The sequence below is a fragment of the Arvicola amphibius genome, chromosome 12 (genome assembly GCF_903992535.2).
Source record: "Arvicola amphibius chromosome 12, mArvAmp1.2, whole genome shotgun sequence".
Taxonomy (NCBI): domain Eukaryota; kingdom Metazoa; phylum Chordata; class Mammalia; order Rodentia; family Cricetidae; genus Arvicola; species Arvicola amphibius.
Genome location: NC_052058.2, coordinates 150913706 through 150936961, shown reverse-complemented (window position 1 = coordinate 150936961; position 23256 = coordinate 150913706). Strand labels below are relative to the sequence as shown.

At 50.8% G+C, this 23256-nt stretch overlaps 1 protein-coding gene across 1 annotated transcript; it reads left to right on the top strand.

Moving 5' to 3' along the window:
* Positions 1-471: 471 nt before the first annotated feature.
* LOC119803047 (alanyl aminopeptidase, membrane) lies at positions 472-22297 on the top strand. The gene is made up of 21 exons (XM_038314261.2): positions 472-550; positions 2976-4024; positions 4464-4606; positions 4686-4846; positions 6640-6766; positions 6852-7006; positions 7162-7275; positions 7365-7508; positions 7649-7714; positions 7823-7888; positions 9650-9825; positions 10017-10105; positions 10704-10840; positions 10930-10985; positions 12019-12166; positions 16689-16780; positions 17333-17443; positions 17567-17734; positions 18445-18585; positions 18939-19020; positions 21738-22297. Exons 2-21 carry the CDS (start codon positions 3390-3392, stop codon positions 21885-21887), a joined length of 2961 nt encoding a protein of 986 aa, XP_038170189.1. The 5' UTR covers positions 472-550; positions 2976-3389; the 3' UTR covers positions 21888-22297.
* The last annotated feature ends 959 nt before the right edge of the window (positions 22298-23256 follow it).

Below are 23256 nucleotides of genomic sequence, written 5' to 3'. Positions count from 1 at the left end.
TGGTGTTTAGAGCTGGGCTTTGAAGTGTAAGAGTGGGCCAGAGGAACAAAGGCGGAGCCGAAAGAGGCCCAGGGGACTGTGAAAACCTGGAGCAGCCAGGGGGGTCAGGTTCAGGGGTGGTCTCGGCCCCCAGCTACAGTTGCAGTCTCACCCTGAAGGCAGTGAGGGTCATCTCATCCACACACCCAGGAAGATACCCCTGAGGCTGGTGGAGCAGGGGGATGAGAACCCCACAGAGCCCCGCTGACGAGAACCTGCCTGCTAGGATAAGGAAGTGGTGAGACCGGCCTTGAGGCAGGAGCTTTGGAGAAGAGGGGCTGCGGAGCCCAGGCACCCCACACACCCCTAGCCTGGGTTGGTGCCATTCCTGGAGCTGCGCCAAATCTAGACACCAGGGCTCCTTTGCAGAAGAGCCCAGATTTTGGCCAGCTGGCCCATGGTCCGCATCCAAAGCAAACAGGAAGAGATTGCAGAGGGCCGGGCAGAACCTAGCTCTTTTGTTTGGAGACCGGATTAGCCGAATGGACTTGTGGGTTGGCCTGCTGTTCAGGTAGGAGGGGGCTGCAGGACCAGTTGGGGATGTACTGAAGGGGTATGACGGGGTGTGTGTGTGTGTGTGACGACATTGCCCTCAGGGGGTTAGCCTGCTGACACTGTCAAGCTGGCTCTGTTGCAGGAAACCTGGGACCCAAGTGAAACCCTTTGAGGCCTCAACCCTTATCCCTTATTTCTGCAAGCTGGGGCACCATTATGTGCCTTTCTGACATGGAGTTTCCTATTAATGCCCTTTGCCCATCAGCCCGGGCCTCATAGGTAGAGCTGAGTCCACTCAGGCTCCAGATTGTGGCTCTGGGGTTAGGTTGCAGATTCCGGGGAAGACCCGAGAGTACCGTAAACCCTCGGCCTGAATTGTAGACACTCAGAACCAGACATCTCAAACACAGATCCTGGCCTTGCTAGCCAGAGCAGAGGGCAGCTCCTCACCCCGGCTCTCTTGCACACCTGCGTCCCCCATCACACACTCATTCCACACACCTCCCTGAAGGCCAGGTGCTGGTGGCGGGTGGATGAGGTCCTGGAGGGTCAGATGGGCTGGAGGAGGGCTCAGAGGAAGGGTAATTATTCTCTTAAAATATCTTATTGGCAGAGGCAGGGTGGAGATAAAGGCTGGAGGACTTCAAAGGGGATTTCTTCTTCAATGACTTATGCAGTCACTCAGTTGCATATGTGAGCATGTACCCAACAGATCCATGCAGAGTACCTAACAGGTGCCAGGCACAGAGCCAAGTCTGGGGGCAGAAATAGCTAAGGCAGCCGGGCGGTGGTGGCGCACGCCTTTAATCCCAGCACTCAGGAGACAGAGGCAGGCGGATCTTTGTGAGTTTGAGGCCAACCTGGTCTACAAGACCTAGGTCCAGGACAGGCTCCAAAGCTACCAAGAAATCCTGTCTTGAAAAACAAAAAAAAAAAAAAAAAAGAAAGAAAGAAAAAGAAAATAAAAAAGAAAAAAAGAAAGAAGAAAATAAAAGAAAAAAGAGAAAAGGAAAAGAAATAGCTAAAGCCTTAGTCTAACAAGCCTGAGGTTCACAGTTACCTCTGAATGGAGTAGAAGGCTATGCTGAGGTACAGGGATCTGAAGAGGACATGCATGGTGGGAAAGCCAACCCATTGGGGCTGGAGTTGATGCGGGGGTATAATAAGAGTATAATAATATAAGGATCTATAGAAGCTAGTCAGGGTGAGAGTGAAGTCTTCAGGCAGTATGCACTGCTTGTGCAAAGGCCCTGAGGTTGAGGGGCTAGATGATGGCTGAAGTACTGTGACAGCGTGTGTGTGTGTGTGTGTGTGTGTGTATGTGTGTGTGTCCGGGGTGAGGGTGACAAGTGGGTGGGCTTGACTTCTGTACATTGTGTGTGGATCCCTTAGGAAGGTGGGGCCTGGGTCCCAGGGAGTGAAAAGGTTTGAAACAGTGGAATGCAATGGTCTGATGCGTAAGAGGTTTGAGGGTCACTGGAGGAAGCAGGGAATTCCTGGGAATACAGCAGGGTCTGCTGAATGCTGGGAGGAGATGGGGGTGAGCTGCATGTTGGGGTGAGCATCAGTCAGTGTGGCAGTCTGAGAGGCAGGACTGGTGCAAGAGAATGGCAAGGCCATATGTTACGGAGTTGGTAACTGTTCGTGTCTACCCAGGACAGAAAGGGCAGTGCCGTGCTGGGGGGGAAGGCCATAGATCTAAGTTTCGAACATGGGAACATGGGATGTCCATATGCTTCCCCTTAAATCTGCTAGGCAAACTGAGGGGGAAATACTATTATTTACTCATGGGGGAAGCTGTAGCTATGAGGGGGGAAGGAAGGAAGGAAGGGAGGGAGGGAGGGAGGGAGGGAGGGAGGGAGGAAGGAAGGAAGGGAGGGAGGGAGGAAGGAAGGAAAGAAGAAAAGGAAGGAAGGAAGGAAGGAAGGAAGGAAGGGAGGAAGGGAGGAAGGGAGGAAGGAAGGAAAAGAGATTTATGTTGCTTTCCTTGGGGAGTTAAGAAAAGAATTTGGAGCCGGGCAGAGGTGGCGCACGCCTTTAATCCCGGCACTCGGGAGGCAGAGGCAGGCGGATCTCTGAGTTCAAGGCCAGCCTGGTCTACAAGAGCTAGTTCCAGGACAGGCTCTAGAAACTATAGGGAAACCCTGTCTCGAAAAACCAAAAAAAAAAAAAAAAAAAAAAAAAGAATTTGGTCAGGAAAGAAAGGGAGAGAATCTGAAGAATGTCCCCACAGGCCCTGACATCCCTCAGGGAACCCAGCCCAAAGGTGGATTGAGTGTTTTGGGGTTTTTTTTTGTTTGTTTGTTTTGTTTTTGTTTTTGATGGCGTGCTGGGAATTGTCTTTATTCTGCTCTGCCTGTCCCACCTCTTGGGCTGGGTGAATCCTTTGCTAAATCTCACCTCAATCCTCATGTTTCTCTGTCTTCCATTTGTGCTTGTAGGTGGATCAGTGTCACCAGCCTTCCCCTCTGCCCTCTGGGTGCCAAGCCTGCAGTCTGCCCTTCAGCCCCAGCTCTGCTTGATCCCCCCACTTCTCGGCCACCTGCAGCCTGTAACCAGACACTGTTTGCTCCCAGCAGGCACCCCCCCCCACACACACACATATGTACACACACACACACATACACACACACATACACACAAGCCAGCTTTGCACAGTGTTTCGTTTCTGATCTCTCCAGAGCCTGGGCAGAGAATACCCCTATCTAAGCTAGTGACCTTCGCCTGAGCCCTGGTTAATATTTGTCCAATCCAAAGACAGTGGGGCTCTGCCCCCTGGGAGACATAAATTGGCCCAAGGCTGCTCTGCTTCTCGCTTGGCCTGAGCCACTCCGAGCTCCCTGCCCACCAGCATCATGGCCAAGGGTTTCTACATTTCCAAGACCCTGGGCATCTTGGGCATCGTGCTGGGTGTGGCCGCTATAGCCACGATCGTAGCGCTGTCAGTGGTCTATGCTCAGGAGAAGAACAAGAACGCGGAGAACTCTGCCACAGCTCCCACACTGCCTGCCACTGCCACCTCTACTGCCACCTCGGCTACCACCTCTACTGCCACCCCAGCTACCACTGTAGATGAAAGCATACCTTGGAACCGGTACCGCCTGCCCAAGACTCTGATACCTGACTCCTACCAGGTGACTCTGAGACCGTACCTCAAACCCAATGAACAGGGCTTGTACATCTTTCAAGGTAACAGTACTGTCCGCTTTACCTGTAACGAGGCCACAGATGTCATCATCATCCACAGCAAAAAGCTCAACTACACCCAAAAGGGAAACCACTTGGTGGAGCTGCGAGCCCTGGGTGGTTCCCCGGCACCTAACATCATCAAAACTGAGCTGGTAGAGCGCACCGAGTACCTGGTGGTTCACCTGGACGGACGCCTGGTAGCGGGCAATCAGTATGAGATGGATAGCCAGTTCCAGGGGGAGCTGGCCGACGACCTGGCTGGCTTCTACCGCAGCGAGTACGAGGAGAATGGCATCAAGAAGTAAGTTCCCGGGCCATGGGCACAGGCTGAAATAGGGTTGCATCTGGGGATCATGGAAAGGAGGGGCTGGAACCTTCAGGAGGCTTCAGCAGCTCCGTTGTTCTCCTGTGGTGGCGGGGGGGGGGGGCAATTACTGGGGGTCCTGTCTTCCAGCCTCTAGGGATGTGGGGTGGAAGGGTTCCTTGGACGGACAGGAATACTGAGAGGAGAGAAAATTGCCTGGGATGACCTCTCAGCTCACACAGGCGTGGAGCCTGCCAGGATTTAGATGGAGTCTGGAAACTTTGGTCTCCCATGGCAGCATGTTGACCAGGGTCTTCAGGTTGTTTGGAGTTGGGTGAAGGGCAGTAAGCAGATTGGGCCAGCCTTCCATGTACCCCTTCTTCTGTACCCTAAAGATAGTCTCCTAGCGCCCTTTCTAACACTCTGATTTCGACAGAGTGGTGGCCACAACACAGATGCAGGCTCCTGATGCCCGGAAATCCTTCCCCTGCTTCGATGAGCCAGCCATGAAGGCCGTCTTCAACATCACACTCATCTACCCCACTAACCACACAGCCCTGTCAAACATGAATCCCAAAGGTGAGTCTGGCTGCCCTGGGTTTGCTCTGGACTAGAGTGCAGAGCAGGAAGCCCACACACTCACGTGTTCCATGCCCAGAGACCAAGCCCCTTCCGGATGACCCTGAATGGACTGTCACGGAGTTCCATCCCACCCCCAAGATGTCCACATACCTGCTGGCCTACATTGTGAGCGAATTCACTTCTGTACAACCAGAGAACTCAACCGATGATGCTCAGAACTCATCCAATGCTGTTCAGGTATGGCCCTGCCCTGGCTCGAGGAACTTTCCTAGATCTTCTCAGTACTAGTTTCTGAGTTATTAGGCTGCTGAGTCCCAGCTCCAAGTGACCCCAGGCACTCTTAAGCACTTCCCAGTCTGTGTTTGGAACGTAGAAATCACAATTCCTCTTCGGTAAGGAAGCTCCTGACCACAGGAGACAGACCTTTACTGGCTTTTTGTTTTTTCTACACTATTAGGGATTGAACCTGGGGCCTTGGGCATACCATACAAGTCTTCTACCTCTGATTTATATCACCAACTCCTTTTTAAAACCCATTTTAAAATGTGTTTTTAATTATGTGTATGAGTGTGTTTGTATGTGGTATGGGCACAGGAGTACAGGTGCCTGTGGAGACCAGAAGGAAGTGTCCAGTCCCTTGGAGGCGGAGTTACAGTGGTTGTGAACCCCCAGACTTGGGTATTAGGAACCAAACCTGGGTCCTCTGGAAGAGCAGCAAGCACCCAGGCTCTAAACCTCTAAACTCTCTGCCTCTTAAGTTGTTGTTGTTTTTGTTTTGTTTTGTTGCTTTTTTCTGAGACAGTCTTTGAGTCTTCTGGCTGTCCTAGAACTCACTCTGTAGACCAGGCTGGCCTTTTAAACTCACAGAGATCCGCCTGCCTCTGCCTTCCGAGGGCTGGGATTAAAGTTGTGTGCCATTATGCCTGGCCCCCTTTTTTAATATTTAAAACAAATGTGTTTTATGTGTGTGGGTGTTTTGCCAACATGTAAGCGTGGGTACCACCTTCATGCCTAGTGTCCTTGGAGGCCAGAAGAAGGCATCAGGTCCTCTGGAACTAGAGTTACAAACGATTGTTACCTGCTTTGTGGGTGCTGGGAACTGAACCCAGGTCTTCCGGAAGAAGAGCAAGTGCTCTTAACCACTGTCTTAGTTAGGGTTACTATTGCTATGATGAAACACCATGACCAAAAAGCAAATTGGGGGGGGGGGGGAAAGGGGTTGTTTGGCTTACACTTTGACATCTTAGTCCATTACTGAAGGAATTCAGGAAGGAACTCAGGCAGGGCAGGAACCTGGAGTCAGGAGTGAATTCAGAGGCCATGGAAGGGTGCTGCTTATTGGCTTGCTCCTCATGGCTTGCCCATCCTGCTTTCTTATAGAATCCAGGACCATCACAATGGGCTGGACCTGCTCACATCAATAACTAACTAGGAAAATGCTTACATTTTGCCTACAGTCCAATGAGAAATGGAGGCATTTTCTCAATTGGGGTTCCTTCTCTTAGATGACTCTAACCTGTTGACTTGACATAAAATTAGCCAGCGCAGCCATTGAGCTATCTCTCCACCCTTCTGTCTTAAATTTTGAGTTAGGGTCCACTAATGTGCCCAGGCTGGCCTTGAATTTGTGACACTCCTGCTCCTAAGTGTTGAGTTTATAGGCATATGATACCATGCTTGGTTTTCTGTTTAATTGGTCCCCATCCTGACTTATCAGGAACCTCCAGCTCATTGGATTGTGGGACTCTACTTACTCTCCTTGAGATCTCAAACCTGGGGCTGGAGAGATAGCTCAGTGGTTAAGAGCACTGCCTGCTCTTCCTAAAGGTCCTGAGTTCAATTTTCAGCAACCTCATGGTGGCTCACCACCGTCTGTAATGAGATCTGGTGCCCTCTTCTGGCTACAGACAGACATACATGCAGGCAGAACACTGTATACATAATAAATAAATAAAACCTGATCTCTCTCTCTCTCTCTCTCTCTCTCTCTCTCTCTCTCTCTCTCTCTCTCTCTCTCTCTCATCCTGCAGATTCGAATCTGGGCTCGGCCCAGTGCCATCGAAGCGGGCCATGGTGATTATGCCCTGAATGTGACAGGCCGCATCCTAAACTTCTTTGCCCAACATTATGATACACCCTACCCTCTACCTAAGTCTGGTGAGTGACCATGGGGCCTTCATGGGGAGTTAATGCTAGGATCCCCACCCATGCCTGCCCGCTCTCACGTGTCTCCCCTCCACAGACCAGATTGCCCTGCCCGACTTCAACGCTGGAGCCATGGAGAACTGGGGGCTAGTGACCTACCGTGAGAATGCCCTGCTCTTCGATCCCCTGGACTCCTCCATCGGCAACAAGGAGCGGGTGGTCACCGTGATTGCTCACGAGCTGGCCCATCAGGTAGATAGATGGCTGTGGGGGAAGCAAGAAGGAGCAGAGGCCTTGGAGTGTCCAGCCTTCAGTTGGCCTGTGCCTAGTAGACAGTCAGCCGTGCTTAGCTGCTATTAGTGATGGCAAGGCCTGTGACACTCAGCAGACTTGCGTATCCCCTGCAGTGGTTCGGCAACCTGGTGACGGTGGCCTGGTGGAACGACCTGTGGCTGAACGAGGGCTTTGCCTCCTATGTGGAATATCTGGGTGCTGACTATGCAGAGCCCACCTGGAATCTGGTAAGCCACCATCCTGGGGGTTGGGAGAGTGGACTGCCTAGGATACCCCTCCTGGGCCAGTTGCCTGATGGCATTTGGGGACTCTGCAGACAGACCTCATAGTGCAGAATGAAGTGTATCGTGTGATGGCCGTGGATGCACTGGCCTCCTCCCACCCGTTATCCAGTCCTGCCGATGAGGTCAACACGCCGGCCCAGATCAGCGAGCTCTTTGACAGCATCACCTACAGCAAGGTGCTTCTTGGAGGCCCTGAGGGTCACGGGCTGTGGGGAGGGATCTATCCTGCAGGGAACCTCAGCACAGCCGCTGCTCTGGGGATGTCTGTCCCTGGTAGCCAGCTTGGTCTTCTGAGCTCCCTCTACCCCTACCCCAGGGAGCCTCAGTCCTCAGGATGCTGTCCAGTTTCCTGACAGAGGAACTGTTCAAGAAGGGCCTTGCAGTGAGTATCGCTCCAGGTGGTCCCTCGGCATGGCGGCTTTCCCCCTAGCACAGCCCTCCACAGCCCTGGGGACCACCCAGCTCTTACCAAGGTTGTTGTTCTCTACAGTCTTACCTCCACGCCTTCGAATACTCCAACACCGTTTATCTGGACCTGTGGGAGCACCTGCAGAAGGTGGGTAACATGCCTTCTCCACTAAGGTCCTAAGGGGACAGCATGCGTGAGACCATGCCCAGCTTCCCTGTTCACTAGTCCAGGCAAACTGTTGGGTTTGTCTATAAAATGGGTGTAAAGATGAATCCTTAAAGGCAGTGGGTAAGGCCCCTTCTCCCTGTTCACTTCAGGTTCTTTTTCTTCATTTTTTTTTAGTGGGTTTTCTTCAGTTGGTTCTCTCATCTTGTTTCTGAGGCAGGGTCTTTTTTTCTGCATGAACAGTTGACTCCCTGACTCATTTACGACTGCTGGGATTACAGACGCTTGCCAACACATTCAGCTTTTTATTGAGACAGGGTAGCCCTGGCTGTCCTGGAACTTTCTCTGTAGACCAGGCTGGCCTTGAACTCAGAGATCCTCCTGTATTTGTCCCTACAGCATGTCCTACTGGCCTGTGCCACCAGAGCTGGCCTACTTGATGTTCTTGCTTAGACACACCATGGTGGGCCTCATGGGGTCACTTAGTGCTGAGAACATGAGCTTCAGGGCACCTATGTCCAAACTACTACCTCTATCCCCCTTCCTCTTCCTTATCCTCCTTTTCCCCTTTCTTCTGCCAGAACTTTGGCACCAGCCATTTAACTGACTCAGCACTCCCGGCTGCCCTGTGCCCTGTGGCCCTCCCTACCTGGTACATCCTTGCACACACCAGCACCTTGGATACAAACTCCGACTCTCTGTCCCTCCCTGCCTCACATTCCATCCCTCAGCTTCCAAGCCCTCCTGTCTTCCCCAGAGGCCCCTCTCCTCCCTGCCTCTCCTTAGGGCTGGAGTCCACCATGCACATGAACTCCATCACTTTGTCTCCCCCCGACTTGCCTCCCAGTCTTGTGCAGACTTTGCCCACCCCTCCTCAGCCACACCCACCCTCCTCAGCCCCACCCACCTCTCCTCATCAGTGTTTCCTCCTGAGCCCTAGGGCCCCTATCATCTGTCCAACCACTCCCTGGCTGCAGCCCCGTCCTTCTGGGCCCCAAGGCCATCTCACTGTGGAGGGGACGTCACAGAGTCACAGTTGGGCAGGTTCCAGTCCCCCCTCCCCCTGCCCCCAGCCTGTCTATTAACCACCCCCCATTCTGGCAGCTGACTGGGTGGCACTCCCTTGAATCCTTCTTCCACCGCTTGCCTTCCTGCCTTCCAGCAAAGCTTGCTCCCCTTCCCTGTCTTCTGTGGCTCCAGACTTCCCTTGCCTCAGCTCTCCCTTTTGACAGTCCCACCTCTGCCCAGCTTTCGGGGATTCGCGGCTTTAGTTACTAGCAGATGTCTTGGGCTTTTTGCTCTGACTATAAAAGCGGTGCCCATGCATTTGGAAAATGATGAAAAAGACCCAAGAAGACAGTAACAAGGGCTGTGGCATCCCCATTCCCTCCTATTGGGGTACCTTTCCTCCACACCCCACAAGCCCGGTCCCTTGGCCTGCCTGTGACACTGGGCACTGCTTTATCTCTCTCTGTTCTCATCTCTAAACATTCAGAAGGTGCCCTGGCCGTGGGTCACACGCAGGTGTGTCATCAGTGTGGCGTCAGCTAGAGGCAGAGAGGTTATACTCCAGCTCACTCAGCACTGGGCAGACAAGGAGAGGCAGCGCTGATTGGGGTCCCTTGTCCTCTGCTCCCCTGACCCATATTAGGGGCACCATAGACTTAGGCTGACCATAAGGCTGCCTGGGTAGTAGGCACAGGAGGACTATGGTTTGTCAGCCACTCTGTGTCCCTCGAACAGGCCGTGGACAACCAGACAGAAATCAAACTCCCAGGCAGCGTGAGTACCATCATGGACCGCTGGATTCTGCAGATGGGCTTTCCCGTTGTCACTGTGAACACCGCTACAGGAGAAATCTCCCAGGAACACTTCCTCCTTGACCCTGAGTCTACTGTTACCCGCCCCTCCCAGTTTGAGTGAGCACATGGGGTCATGAAGGTTTGGGTCCCAGGGAAGGGTGGACCACAGGGAGGAGATCATGAGGGGTCAGGAGCACGGTGACACTTGGGATCGGTGTTGGGACATCTCTGGGCACCTGAGAGGGGTACCCATGGTGTGTCCAAGAGTTGCCATCACCACTGACTGGTTTCTGGGTCTCTCACCGCAGCTACACTTGGATCGTGCCCATTCCGTTTCTCAAAAATGGAGCGCAGCAGCCCCCGCAGGAGGATCACTACTGGCTGGAAACCAAGAAAAGTAATCCAGCCCTATCTTATCTGCTGGCTCCTGGCCCATGTTCTGGGGGGGGGCGGGGTTATGGGAAAGCTGAGGGAAGATTACCTTCTTTATGTCACTCCACAGATGGAGCTGATGTCTTTGTTTCCATTTGACCTTGCTTCTGTGTAGTCTTGGGCAAGTTACTGACCCTCTCTGGCCTTTATTTTCTTTTTTGTCAAGCTGACTACATCTGCTCCATTAGCTATGTGAGAATTCCAGCAGGGAATTCCTGTGAAACGCTTAGGAAAGTGATTGGCAGGTACAGTAAGCTGCCTTATATGACCAGGCACTGAAGAGTCGAAGGTGAAGGCCAATCACAGGCAGCAGAAGGAAGGCACGCAATTAGAAACATCCAGGACTCTCTGACTGTCTAACTGTAAAGTCTGGCTGGAATGACGGAGTGGTGGGCCAGGAATCAGGATCAGGTTCCAGGCAAAGGCCCAGAAAGTGAACTGTGTCCTATACAGGCTACCAGTGGAAGTTGTCTAGGCGAGGTAGCAGCTGAGAGGAGGCTCAGGGTTCTTCATGACCTTCTGGGAACACGCCACTCAGTCCTGCTCTTGGCCCTGCCCCACAGGCCTGAATGATGACTTCAGGACCTCTGGAGCCAATGAGTGGGTCTTGCTGAACCTGGGTGTGACGGGCTACTACCAGGTGAACTACGATGAAGGCAACTGGAAGAAGATTCAGAACCAGCTGCAGACAGACCTCACTGTGGGTATCTCTCCTGCCCTGCCCCCCATGGGATGATGGGTCATCAGACCGCAGGGTCTGCCCCTTAGTCACACAGTTTCCCTTTCTAGGCTATCCCTGCCATCAATCGTGCGCAGATTATCTACGACTCCTTCAACCTGGCCAGGTGAGTGCACTCCTGGCTGAGACAGTGACTCGACCTATGTTCTCCCTGCTGTTCTAGATGCCCACCAGGTGCTGTGCCAGGGGCCCCTAGAGCAGCTTCCTGGGGTCCCGACATGGCCATTTCACGGAGAAGGATTTTGACAGCGTAAGAACAGCTTACCCCAGGTGTCACAGCAGACACACACAGGCCCGTCCCGCTCTACCGTCCACTTCCCACCCACAGCCCCAGCTTTCCAGAGTGCTGTGTGCACACCAGACCTACACTTGGTGCTTTTTTTAAAAATTAAAAAAAAAAATCTGGGCTGAGCAGGACAGAGCGGCAGAGCTTGGGAACAGCGATGTTTATTGAACACTTTCTTTGTTCATGGTGAGGTGCTGAGCTCTTTGACATGACTTACGTTCCCCAGAGACATCTGTGGACCCAATGCCCACACATGCCTAAGCCAGAAGAGGGAGGAAGGGTCCTGTAGAAGGGTCTGGAGAGATGACTCAGCCAGTGAAGTGCTTGTCACTCAGCATGAGGACAACTGAGTTCAGACTCCCTGAGCCCATAAAAGCCTGGTGCAGCAAAGTACTATAGTAGTGTGCCGTAACCCTAACACTGTTGGGGAGAGGCAGGTTCCTGGGCTCATTGGCCATCCAGCCTCATGGACTCAGTGAGTTCCGGGTTCAGTGAGAGAATGGAGAGCATTGGTCATTGAAAAAAATTTGATGAAGAGGCCAACGTTGGCTTCTAGACTCCACATTCATAGAAACATTCACACATACCCACAAGCACACACACACACAAACAATTATCATAGTAAAAACTAAACAGAATAAGGACAATAGACGAGAAAACATGACTGGCAGTAGGTTGAGGTGGGGCCCTATTGGTGGCACCACAGAGCACCTGTGTCACCCCTTCCCCCATGGAAAATATGAAGGCATCAGGGGACCCAGACTTAGGTGTCTCCTTGAGAACCTGAGCTAGGGTCCCCAGGGTGTAGCTGGGTTGGGTGGGTGCTGACCTGGGCCTTCCTGTTTGTCTCCAGTGCTCAAAAGATACCCGTCACTCTGGCGCTAAACAACACCCTCTTCCTCAACAAAGAAACAGAATACATGCCATGGGAGGCTGCCCTGACCAGCCTTAACTACTTCAAGCTCATGTTCGACCGCTCCGAGGTCTATGGCCCCATGAAGGTATGAGTTGCTGACTTCCTGTGTCCGAGTTAGACCGCTGGGAAGCTTCATTACCTGTCCAAGCTCTTTCAATAAAATAAGTAGGTGTGGGTAAGGTGACAGAGTCAGGGGGATCTAGAAGGAACTGGCACAGAGAAGGTTAGAAGAGTAGACACACCATGAAGACAAGATTCCTAGCAAAATCTGCCCATTGGAAATGTGGGAAGTTAATGCATTGGGGAGGCCTGGAGAGGACATTGCACGGGAAGATAAAGGCCGGTCTTACCAGCCAGGCGCCTTAAGCTGCTGTTGCCAGCAGCACTGGTCTACTGAGGTGTGGATCTGGCCACAGTCCATCCTCCCAGGCTGGCAGTAAGGCACTGGTCTTACAGGCTTTGACAGTTCATAGAGTGGCTTAGCTATGTGAAGCTCCCATTGGAGAGACCAAAGACATAGGAGCTGGTTCAGAATGAAGTCACACCCATGGGATGTTCACAGCATCCTTCATAAAAGAGGCAAAGGAATTCTTTTTTTTGTTTGTTTTGTTTTTCGAGATAGGGTTTCTCTGTGGCTTTGGAGCCTGTCCTGGAACTAGCTCTTGTAGACCAGGCTGGCCTTGAACTCACAGAGATCCTCCTCCAAACTCTGCCCCCCGAAGTGCTGGGATTAAAGGCATGCGCCACCACTGCCCGGTGGGCAAAGGAATTCTTAACACGTCTGGAAGCTGGGATTGGCTGGGTTACACTGCGATGCTCATTTGGTGGAGTCTTAGCTCTGTAGACCACATTTAAGAGACTTCTTGTTGGGATTCGATTGATTGATTGTGTGTGAATTTTGTATGCGTGGAGGTCTCAGGTCAATACCATTTTGGCTAGCCTGTGTTTGGCCAATACCTGTGTCTGTCCACTCAGAGCTGGGCTCCCAGGCATGTGCTTATATGGGATTGGGGCTTTGAATTCAGGTCTTCATGCTTGGGCAGCAAGCGCTTTAGCTCCCTCCACCTTGTTGTTTGGGCTCACTGACCCTGCAGCCCAGCTCCTAGCCCAGGGATTGCAGGTATTGGTGATGTGTGTGTGTGTGTGTGTGTGTGTGTGTGGTGTATGTGTGTGTGTGTGTGTGTGTGGTGTGTATGAGTGTGTGTCTGTGTGGTGTGTATGTGTGTGTGTGTATTCTGGAAAGTGAACTAACTCATGTTTGCATGGCAAACCCTTGATTAACTGAACAAACTCCCTAGCCCAGTTTTTGGTTGTTTTTTATTTTATTGTTATTATTTTGCTTGTCTATGTCCATTTTTTAGATAGTCTTTGTTGGTTGGCCTGGAATTCTTTAAAATTTTTTAATTTTTAACTTTTTAAAAGATGTACGTATGTATGTATGTATGTATGTATGTATTTATTATGTATGCAGTGTTTTGTCTGCATATATGGTTACATGCCAGAAGAGGGCACCAGATCTCATTATAGATGACTGTGAGCTACCTACCATGTGGTTGCTGGGAACTGAACTCAGGACCTCTGGAAGAGCAGCCAGTGCTCTTAACCTCTGAGCCATCTCTCCAGCCCTAATTTTTAATTTTTTGTGTGTATGAGTGTTTCTCCTGTATCTATGTTTGCACACCATGTGTGTGCCTGGTCCCAAAGAGACCAGAAGAAGGTTTGGGTCCCCTGGAACTAGATTTACAGATGGTTGTGAGCCAACATGTAGGTGCTGAGAATCAAATCTCTGTCCTCTGAAAGAGCACCAAGTGCTCTTAACCTCTGAATCATCTTTTTTATTTATTTATTTATTTAAAAGTAACCCACTATCAGCTTAGGATAGCAAATGCCTATTTTAGTAAATGGAACTTTTTGTGCTTGCCTAGGCTCCTCTGGTACTGGTACTGTAGCACAATCACAATACCAGCATGAAGCATATGCCTGGGGTTTGGATGCCCTTCGGAGCCATCTGGGTGCTGTGTTGGCACCTGTGTTCCCCTGTCCAGGAAGGCTTTGTAGACTGATCCCATAGGAGGGGTGGTGTCTTTCCTGGAGTCTTCTGCCACTTCCAGGACTGTTGCTCGGGCCACGTGCTAGGTCCGTTCTTCTGATTGAGAGGCCCTCTGCTTCCTGCATCCCATGGCTCCCTTGTCTATCTATTTTCTCTCAGGGAGTACATGGTCTTGAGAGTTTGGAGGAAGGATTTGTGAGGGTAGGTTTTCTCAGGCAAGTTGTCAGGAATGTCTTTTGTTCTGCTTTCACGCTGGGCTGAGAATTTATCTGGGTTTGGAAAGTCTCTGAATTGGAAATCACGACCCAGAATGTCTAAGGTCTTGATCTGTTGACACCAGGATTCTCATGTTACAGTTGAAAAGTCCAGAGCTTTTGTCATTTCCAGTTCTTGGTATGTGACCAGTTTTCCTTCCTGGAACCTTCTGGGCTCTTCTAGCAGTCCTGGTGGGCCAGTCTGGGTCTTGCCAGCTTGGACACAGATGCGCTGTATCAGAACTATTTTATTGTCCCTCTGAAATTCTTCCCTGTCTGGTGTCCATTTCCTGTCTTTCTGGAAGTCTGAGTAATTGCACTTCTTTCTCTTGCTTTGGCCTGGTTTCTATGTCCCTCCTACTTTTCAGCTTGGGGACTCTTCACTCTCCCCCAGGGAGGGTCCCCTCAATGTTTGCCTCTCACCTGCTGGATGCTTCTATTCTTCCCTCTCATTCCTGTCCTGTACAGGGTCTTCTCGTCTCTCTTGAGGGCGGTTATTACAGGGCTTGCAGAGTCTCCTTTTCCCTCTGTTGACTTGTTTCCCCTGAGCTTTCTGTTTGTTTTGGTCTCTTGTCAAGTTGGAGGCTGAGAGGCATTTTTGGATTTGAGGGTGAGGCAATAAACAATGACCCGAAGCCATACCAGAATTGGAACAAAAGGCATGGTGGTACTCACCCTTATCCCAGCACTCAGGAGACAGAGGTAGAAGGATCTGAGTGTGAGTCCATCCTAGTCTACAGAGCAAGATTCTGGCTAGCCAGGGCTACATAGTGAGATGATGATGGTGATGATGATGATGATGATGGTGGTGGTGGTGGTGGTGGTGATGATGATGATGGTGATGATGATGATGATGATGGTGATGATGGTGGTGGTGATGATGATGATGATGATGGTGGTGGTGATGATGGTGGTGGTGATGATGATGATGATGGTGATGATGGTGATGATGATGATGGTGATGATGATAAAGACAACAACAAAAAGGGATTAGAAGCACCACAGGAAGGTGGAAATAGCCATAGGTCCTAAATGTTCTCTCAGGATTGTCTGGCATCCCTGGCATGGGCCTCTGTTGTGTGTAGTGAAGTTGGTAGCACCCATTCTTGGGGGGACAAAGTGGCAACTGATAGAAACCTCTACCTCTGACCTCCTTGTAACCCTTCTCACTGTGTGTGGTTCCCAGCACCCCCAGCCTCTCTGGTCTAGCATCTCCTGTGAATGAGGGTCAGCTGCCACTGGAGCTTGACTTACAGACTTGGATTCCAGCCTCTAGTACTCACAGCCCTAGTCTTACCCCAGGTGTTTTTAATTTTGAGCCTCATTACAGCAAGTTCTTTTTATGTTTTTTTCTTCATTTTTCCTTCCTTTCTTTTGCTTTCCTCCTCCTCCTCCTCCTCCTCCTCCTCCTCCTCCTCCTCCTCCTCCTCCTCCTCCTCCTCCTTCTTCTTCTTCTTCTTCTTCTTCTTCTTCTTCTTTGTTTTTCTTCTTCTTCCTCCTCTTCCCCCTCCCCCTCCCCTTTCCCTCTTTCTCCTTCTCCTTCTCCTTCTGCTTCTGCTTCTGCTTTTTTGAGACAGGATTTCTTTGTGTATCCTTGTCTGTCCTAGAACTTGCTATATAGACCAGGCTGGCCTGTCTCCCAAGTGCTGGGATTAAAGGTGTGTGCCACCACTGCCTGGCTAGCAAGTCCTTTTCTGCAAAAGCTTGGTGGGCAAATCCTTCATCTCTGCCAGACTGGGCCTACCTCCTTTCTCCCTTCCCAGTGGCCCTGTGTTGGCATCACAGCCACCACTATCTCTCCTGTAAGAACAAAGATGTTCTTGGGGAGGGGAGCGATTCCTTTTACCATTGAAGAATGGCTTCAGTGTGTCACATCAAATCAGAATCTGCACTTTAATAACAGTGTGGGGCTGACATGAGTTAGGTAAAAAAGAACAGTGTACAGAATTAGCACAGCTAAGAAAGAAATGCAAGAGCAAGAGGGGATGAACTTGCCAGTTTAGAAATTGCAGTTTGGGTCTGTCCACTGTGTTTGCTCGTCTGTGTTCTAAATTGCTTACAATAAGATCAGGAAGGGAGACCTGGTGTTACAGTCAGAAACAGTGATGGGTGGATGACGTGGGTTAGGACTGACTGGATTTGAGGAGAAAGAACACCAGGTCAGCCATCTGAAACCTAGACTGAGGTGCTGGCCTTGGGCACAGCCTGACCGCTCTCCCTGCCTGCCACTCACGACTGCAGAGGCTGCCAGCCCAGGCAGGTGGACCTGGGTCCTTGACACTGCTCCTACATTCTTTCCCCAGAAATACCTGCTGAAGCAAGTCACACCCCTCTTCAATCACTTCAAAAATAAAACCAACAATTGGACCGATCGCCCAGATACGCTGATGGAACAGTAAGTGTGACTTGTGAGCCCGGACGTCCCATGTGACCTGAGAGCTGAGAACACCGCCTGGAAGTGTTCTCTGGATCCTTCCATGTCTGACCACCAGCCAGGGAGAGAGCCCTCCTAAGCGCAAGGGGCTCTCTTGAGAACCCACCTGTGGTCTCTTCTAAAGTTTTGGGTTTTATGGGCTTCTTTGTCACAGGGTCTTATGTAGCCCAGGCTGGCCTGGAACTTTTGATCCTCCTGCCTCAGGCTCTCAAGTAGTAGAATTACAGGTGTGCATCACCACCCTCGGTTTGTACAGTGTTGGGATCAAACCCAGGGTTTCCTGAATGCTGTAAACATCTACAAACCTCCACAGTCCTAACCTCTTTAACAAAGACTCAAACCGAAAGCCTGAGGCTACCTTGGGACCCCAGAAATCACAGGCAGGAAGAAAGCAGGAAAATCCCCAGAGTCTGGTGGACCAGAGTCTTAGGTCCCTTGCTTTGTGGTGTTGAGAGGACAGTCTTGGTGGGGGTCCGGGCAGGATGTGCTAACCACATGTCACCCCTGGGACAGGTACAATGAAGTTAACGCCATCAGCACAGCCTGCTCCAATGGTCTCTCAGAGTGTAAGGATCTGGTTTCTAGACTTTATAATCAGTGGATGAGCAATCCTGCTGTTAACCCGTGAGTGTTCCCCGGCTCCTTCCCTGTCTGTCCTCATCTGCCCCCCCCCCCCCCCGCCAGTCACTGGCTACTCCTTGCTCCCTGTTCTCCACTGATCCTTTGCTCCCGACTCCCCCACGCCAGGATCCACCCCAACCTTCGGTCTACTGTCTACTGCAATGCCATTTCTTTCGGCGGGGAGGCTGAGTGGGACTTTGCCTGGGGACAGTTCCGGAATGCCACTCTGGTAAACGAGGCAGACAAACTCCGAACAGCCCTGGCCTGTAGCAGGGATGTGTGGATTTTGAACAGGTGAGGACATGACCCCACCCACAGACTCAGCCAAGCCTCTGTGCTCCTCTTCCTACAGCCTCGCCGCTTTGTGCTGGTGAGGGCAGAGAAGCTCAGACGCAAAACAATTAATAGCCCAATGACCACAGGCTTAGTAAGTGACTGAGCCAAGACTGGGATACAGGGTTATGTCAGGGTCGGATCCCCAACTCTTACCTGCTGCGGACTCTGCTGTGAGCATCAGGGCAAGGTCTCCTGCACCTCAGTGAGGTCTCTCCCACCCTGGTAGCCCTCTCAGAGGCCAGACCTGCAAAGTTCCAGAGACCACTGCTAGAGATGGTTTCTGATCCACAGGACACTCATGGCCCCTAGACCCATGAGTGCTCCCTCAGCGTTAGTGACAAACCATTCCACTGAGTCTCGTCTCACGTCAAAATGAGGAGCGGCCACCCTACCTGGTGTGAGGGCTGCAATGGCTGGAACTTCTTCCTTCCTTCATCTGTTCTCAGGGAGTTGTAGGGCAGCACATGCTTGCATGACCAGTGACCCTGTGACTCAGTTTCCCACCTGCAGAGGGGAGGTAACCCCTGGGTTGCCCCACAGCCCTTCACACATCAAAGGGATGTTGAGCGACGCAAGAGGCAGTGATTGGGTGTGAGACATCAGGCTCCCAATCCTGTATCATGGCACCACAGTTCTCAAGTGGTCCCTACCCTTGCCTCCTGCCGCAGGTACCTGAGTTACACTCTGAATTCTGAGTACATCCGGAGGCAGGATGCCACCTCCACCATCATCAACATTGCCAGCAATGTGGTCGGGCAATCTCTGGTTTGGGACTTTGTCCGGAGCAACTGGAAGAAGCTCTTTGAGGAGTGAGTCTGATTGAAGTGTTGGACTACCAATGGCCAAGGCTGGGGTTGCCGGGGTGATCCACACACCTCCCCACCCCTGTGCTGGACTTTCTTACCTAGAAAACTGTAGCCAGGGGAAAAATCTCTGACAGGGACAAGGAGTCAGGGACCTACAGCCTGAGCTGTGTTCAAGACTTGGCTTCTGCATGTCCTGGCAGGGTCTCTTTGGGATCTTGGGGTGTCCATTTTGTTTTGTTTCCTTGTGTCTCCTTCAAAATGGTTATAAAATTCTATAGTTCCCTGACGCTCGCAGAGAATGTCCCTTAGGTCTTTGCCCCTCCACTGCTCATGCTCATCCTTCCCCCACCCCACAGCTACGGAGGAGGATCTTTCTCCTTTGCCAATCTCATCCAGGGAGTGACCCGGCGCTTCTCCACTGAATATGAACTGCAGCAGGTAAGGACCAGACCTGTCCCGTCCCAGGCTCTATTTGTCCCCGTTGAAGGTGGTGGCATCCGTTCACAGAACAAGGACCAAATAGAGACACTTTGTATATATTAATGTTTCCATTTTTAAAAAATCTTGAATTTTAAAATTTAGTCATTGATTGATTGCCTAGGCTAATCCTTAGCTCCTAGCCTTAGTCTTCCGAATAACTAGGATTGTATACCTAGACTCCCTTACCTAAAAATTGAGTTACCATAAAATTTACCATTTTAAATGCTTTCTAGTATATTTATAAGATTGTACAACCAGCCGGGCGGTGGTGGCGCACGCCTTTAATCCCAGCACTCGGGAGGCAGAGGCAGGCGGATCTCTGTGAGTTCGAGGCCAGCCTGGTCTACAAGAGCTAGTTCCAGGACAGGCTCTAAAAAAGCTGCAGAGGAACCCTGTCTCGAAAAACCAAAAAAAAAAAAAAAAAAAAAAGATTGTACAACCAGTCTTTGCCACCAACTCCCCAAAGAAATCCTCTAGTTACTAGCAGTTCCTCCTCATTTCTGTCCCATCCCCTAGCTCCTGGCAATCACTCAGCTACTCTACTTTTGCATTTCATAAGATAGAATCATGAAATTTCATGACCTTTTTTAAAAGCGGAATTATGTAATATGTGACCCTTTCGTGTCGGGTTTTTTCATTTAGCATCTCAAGTTTAAAAGGTTTGTTCCTGTTGTAAGACGCATGGTTCCTTTGTATGGCTGAGTAGTATTCCATTGAGTAGATGCACCACGTCTGTTCCTCCATTCCGCAGCTGATGAGCTTTTCAGTTCTTCCCATTTTTTTGGCTTTTATGAACAGTGCCGCTGTGAACATTTATGCACGTAGTTTTATACAAACACGCTTTCATTCCTCCTGGGCATATTGCTAAGAGTGGACTTGCTGGGTCATTGCTTTCCTTCATGTTTGGCTTTTTTGAATAAATGGCCAAAATGTTGTCTGGAGCAAATTTACTGTTGCAACATTCCTGCCAAGAGTGTAGGATGGTTCTAATTTCTCAGCGTCCCTGGGTGGTGTTATGGTCTTTTCTGGACGAATAATGAGGGGAGCTTACTGGCCATCAGCATATCTCCAGAATAACTTGTATCCGTGTCTCTTGCCTGGTTTGAAATTGGGCTGCTGCTGCCTTTTATTGCTGTTCTGTGGTCATTCCCTGTGGATTTTAATACAGCTGCATGCTTCGCAAACATCTCCCCCTCCATTCTGTGAGCTGTCTTTTCAGCTTTGATATGCACATATTTCTATTTTGTTTTGTTGAGATGGTCTTACTATATAGCCCAGGCTGGCCTTGAACACACCATCCTCCTGCTCTGCTTCTCACTTGCAGTGACTCTTTAATTTTTATGAAATTCAGTTAATTTGTTGTTTTTCTTTGCTTATACTTGAGTGTCATATCATATTAGGCCTGTGTGTTTTAAAGAGTTGTATTCTTTTCTTGTATATAGGACATTTTAAGAAGTGTGTTTGTGGTGCTGGGGATTCAACCCAGGCCTTGACATGAAAGCAAGCACTCTACCACTAAGGTGTAACCTACACCTTTGGTTTTGGTTTGTCTTTTTTTGTTTTGTTCTGTTTTTTGGCTTTTCAAGACAGGGTTTCCCAGTAGCTGTAGCCCAGTCCTGGAACTCACCCTGTAGACCAGGCTGGGTTCGAACCCACAGAGATCCACCTGCTACTGCCTCCCGAGTGCTGAGGTCAAAGGCGTGCGCCATCACACCTGACTCAGTACTTACATTTTCTGGTGCTGTTCTAAGGGGGCAATCATGTCGCTTCTCAGGTTGTCACGGCTGTTCCGAGGTGTACCCTTGATGTTGTAGATTATGAAACCTTGCTAAATTATTAGCTCTCACAATTTCCTTTTATTTCTTCTGGTGCTGGGGCTGGAAGCGAGGGCTTCACACATGCTGGGCAAACTGTCGGTGAGAGGTAGTTTAGCCTGAGTTCTAACAGTACTTTCACAGATACCTTAAGATTCGGTGTGCACAAAACCATATTGTGAATGAATAGTAATAGTCTTCCAGCTGGGTGGTTGGGGCACACGCCTTTAATCCCAGCACTCAGGGAAGCAGGGGCAGGCAGAGCTCTGTGAGTTCGAGGCCAGCTTGGTCTACAGAGTGGGTTGTAGGACAGCCAGGGCTACACAGACAAACCCTATCTCAAAAAACCAAAAAAAAAGTTTTCTACCCCACTTTATTGTGATGAGGGCCTCGATCAGGCTTAGCAAGCTCTCTGCTCCTGAGCTGTACTCCTGTGTTCCCACTTCCTTTAATAAAAAAATAAATAAAAAGCTACTTAGGCATTGAAGCCACTGGATCATCGGAGGGTCAGAAATTCCCACAGCCGTTGCTCCTATGTGGCACCTGTTTCATTTGCTCACTACTGGGTTGAGATTCTTCAGCTGAAAGTCAGAGCCAACTCATTGGAATATTGCACAACGGAGCCCGATACCCTCTTTGTAGATTCCACCAGGGGCTGTGATTTCCCCCACTTCTGTGTAGAGAGTACTTCTAGCCCCACGAAGTGGTGAGGGATTTAGCTCCTTATACAGGGAAAAGGATACGGTCTCCATCCCCAGGGATCTGTGAGTTAGGTGGAGAGGCAGAGGACTGGGAAGCCCCTCTCTTCTCTGGGCTGAGTTTGAGAGCCAGCCCAGACCTGACGCTGTGTTTTCCTGGCAGCTGGAGCAGTTTAAGGCGGACAACCAAGACACAGGCTTTGGCTCGGGCACCCGGGCTCTGGAGCAAGCTCTGGAGAAGACGAAAGCCAACATTAAGTGGGTGAGGGAGAACAAGGACACGGTACTCCAGTGGTTCACAGCAAACAGCTAGGAATGAGACCTGGACCTGAGAGCCACTTGGTCCCTGCGACACCAATCAACTCTCTCCGCAATCTGTGCAGGGTCTCTGTCCTCAGCACGCCATACACCAGCATCCTACCCTCAAGGACCCGGTGGAGCTAGCCTTGCTCCTATTGGTCAGGCTGCTCTGGCACCGCCCAGCCCTTGCCCCTCATGCCAACTCTGCCCCAGGCCCAGGCCCAGGCCTCTGGGGCTGATCTCAGGGAAGCCCAGCTTTGAGGACAGATTAAGAAGACTTTACTGGACCAACGGCAGCCTGGATAGAGTCACCCTGCACACATTACTGCTTTCCCCACAGGACCCAGAACCAAAGAATCAACAGGGCACTAAGATCTATATATATTTTTAAGAGAAAATGTAAATAAAGAATTTCTAAAATCAGCTCGCAGACTTGTCACTCATGGTTGGGGAGGCAGGGGAGAGGGGAGCTGGGGAGGCATGTTGTAGCTCTAGGGGAGTGGAGGAAGAAGTGTACCTCCTGGCCCCATACAGTGTCTTGCAGCCATTCCAAGGACAAGTTTTCAGGGTTGGGCCCTGAGGAACCTCCTGGAAGTTGAGGTGGGTGGGTATGGTGGTTCCCACAGGATCCACTCTACCAAATCTCAAAGGGGCAGTGTGCTGGGTGTGGCCCTCCTATTGTGGGCACTCAAAGAGATGCTGGGCACCTGGAAATGGGGGAAAGGTATAGTAGAGACCCCAAACCTAAATGCTGAGTCATGACCTTGGGCATGAACCTCCTCTCCAGGCTCCCAGGTGGATTTTCCGGGAGACCAGAAGGGCTGGGCTGAAGGCAAGGGGCTAGCAGGCTGCTGGGTGAGGAGAAATTGGGAAGACTTGAATGGAGAGTGGTTGGAGGAGAGTGGCCTCCTGTGCCAGATACATACTGCCCCTGGGGATTGCAAAGGTGCAAAAGTCCACAGTTACTGTCAGTCCTGACACCAGGCTGGGCTGCTCGTCTCTATTTACAAATTAAAAAGATGAGCAAGCTAGGCATAGTGGCACACTCTTGCTCCCAGTTCCCAGCAGACAGAGGCAGAAGGATCAGGGGTCAGGCTAGGCACAGTGGCACACTCTTGTTCCTGGAAGGCAGAGGCAGAAAGATCAGGAGTTGGAAACCAGACTAAGAAAACCCTATCTGAAGAGGGAGGGAGGGAGAGGGAGGGAGAAGAGAGAGAGTTAAACATAATAAGAATACTGGGAAGTACTGATAAAGAGGCCCAGTGCCTCCCAAGTCCATCTCTGTCACAAGCTTTAGGAGTGAATGAATGAAAGAATTGGGGCAGCAGGCAGGAGGGGGTCATTCATAATTAAGTCATCTTAGTCTAGGTATGGTATGGGGA

Excerpts from the sequence above, each read along its gene's own strand:
- LOC119803047 (XM_038314261.2), top strand. The coding sequence starts at position 3,390 with ATGGCCAAGGGTTTCTACATTTCCAAGACCCTGGGCATCTTGGGCATC. Across the intron at positions 7,276-7,364 it reads CAGAGCCCACCTGGAATCTG|ACAGACCTCATAGTGCAGAA; the intron begins GTAAGCCACCAT and ends GGGACTCTGCAG. Across the intron at positions 10,986-12,018 it reads GACTCCTTCAACCTGGCCAG|TGCTCAAAAGATACCCGTCA; the intron begins GTGAGTGCACTC and ends GTTTGTCTCCAG.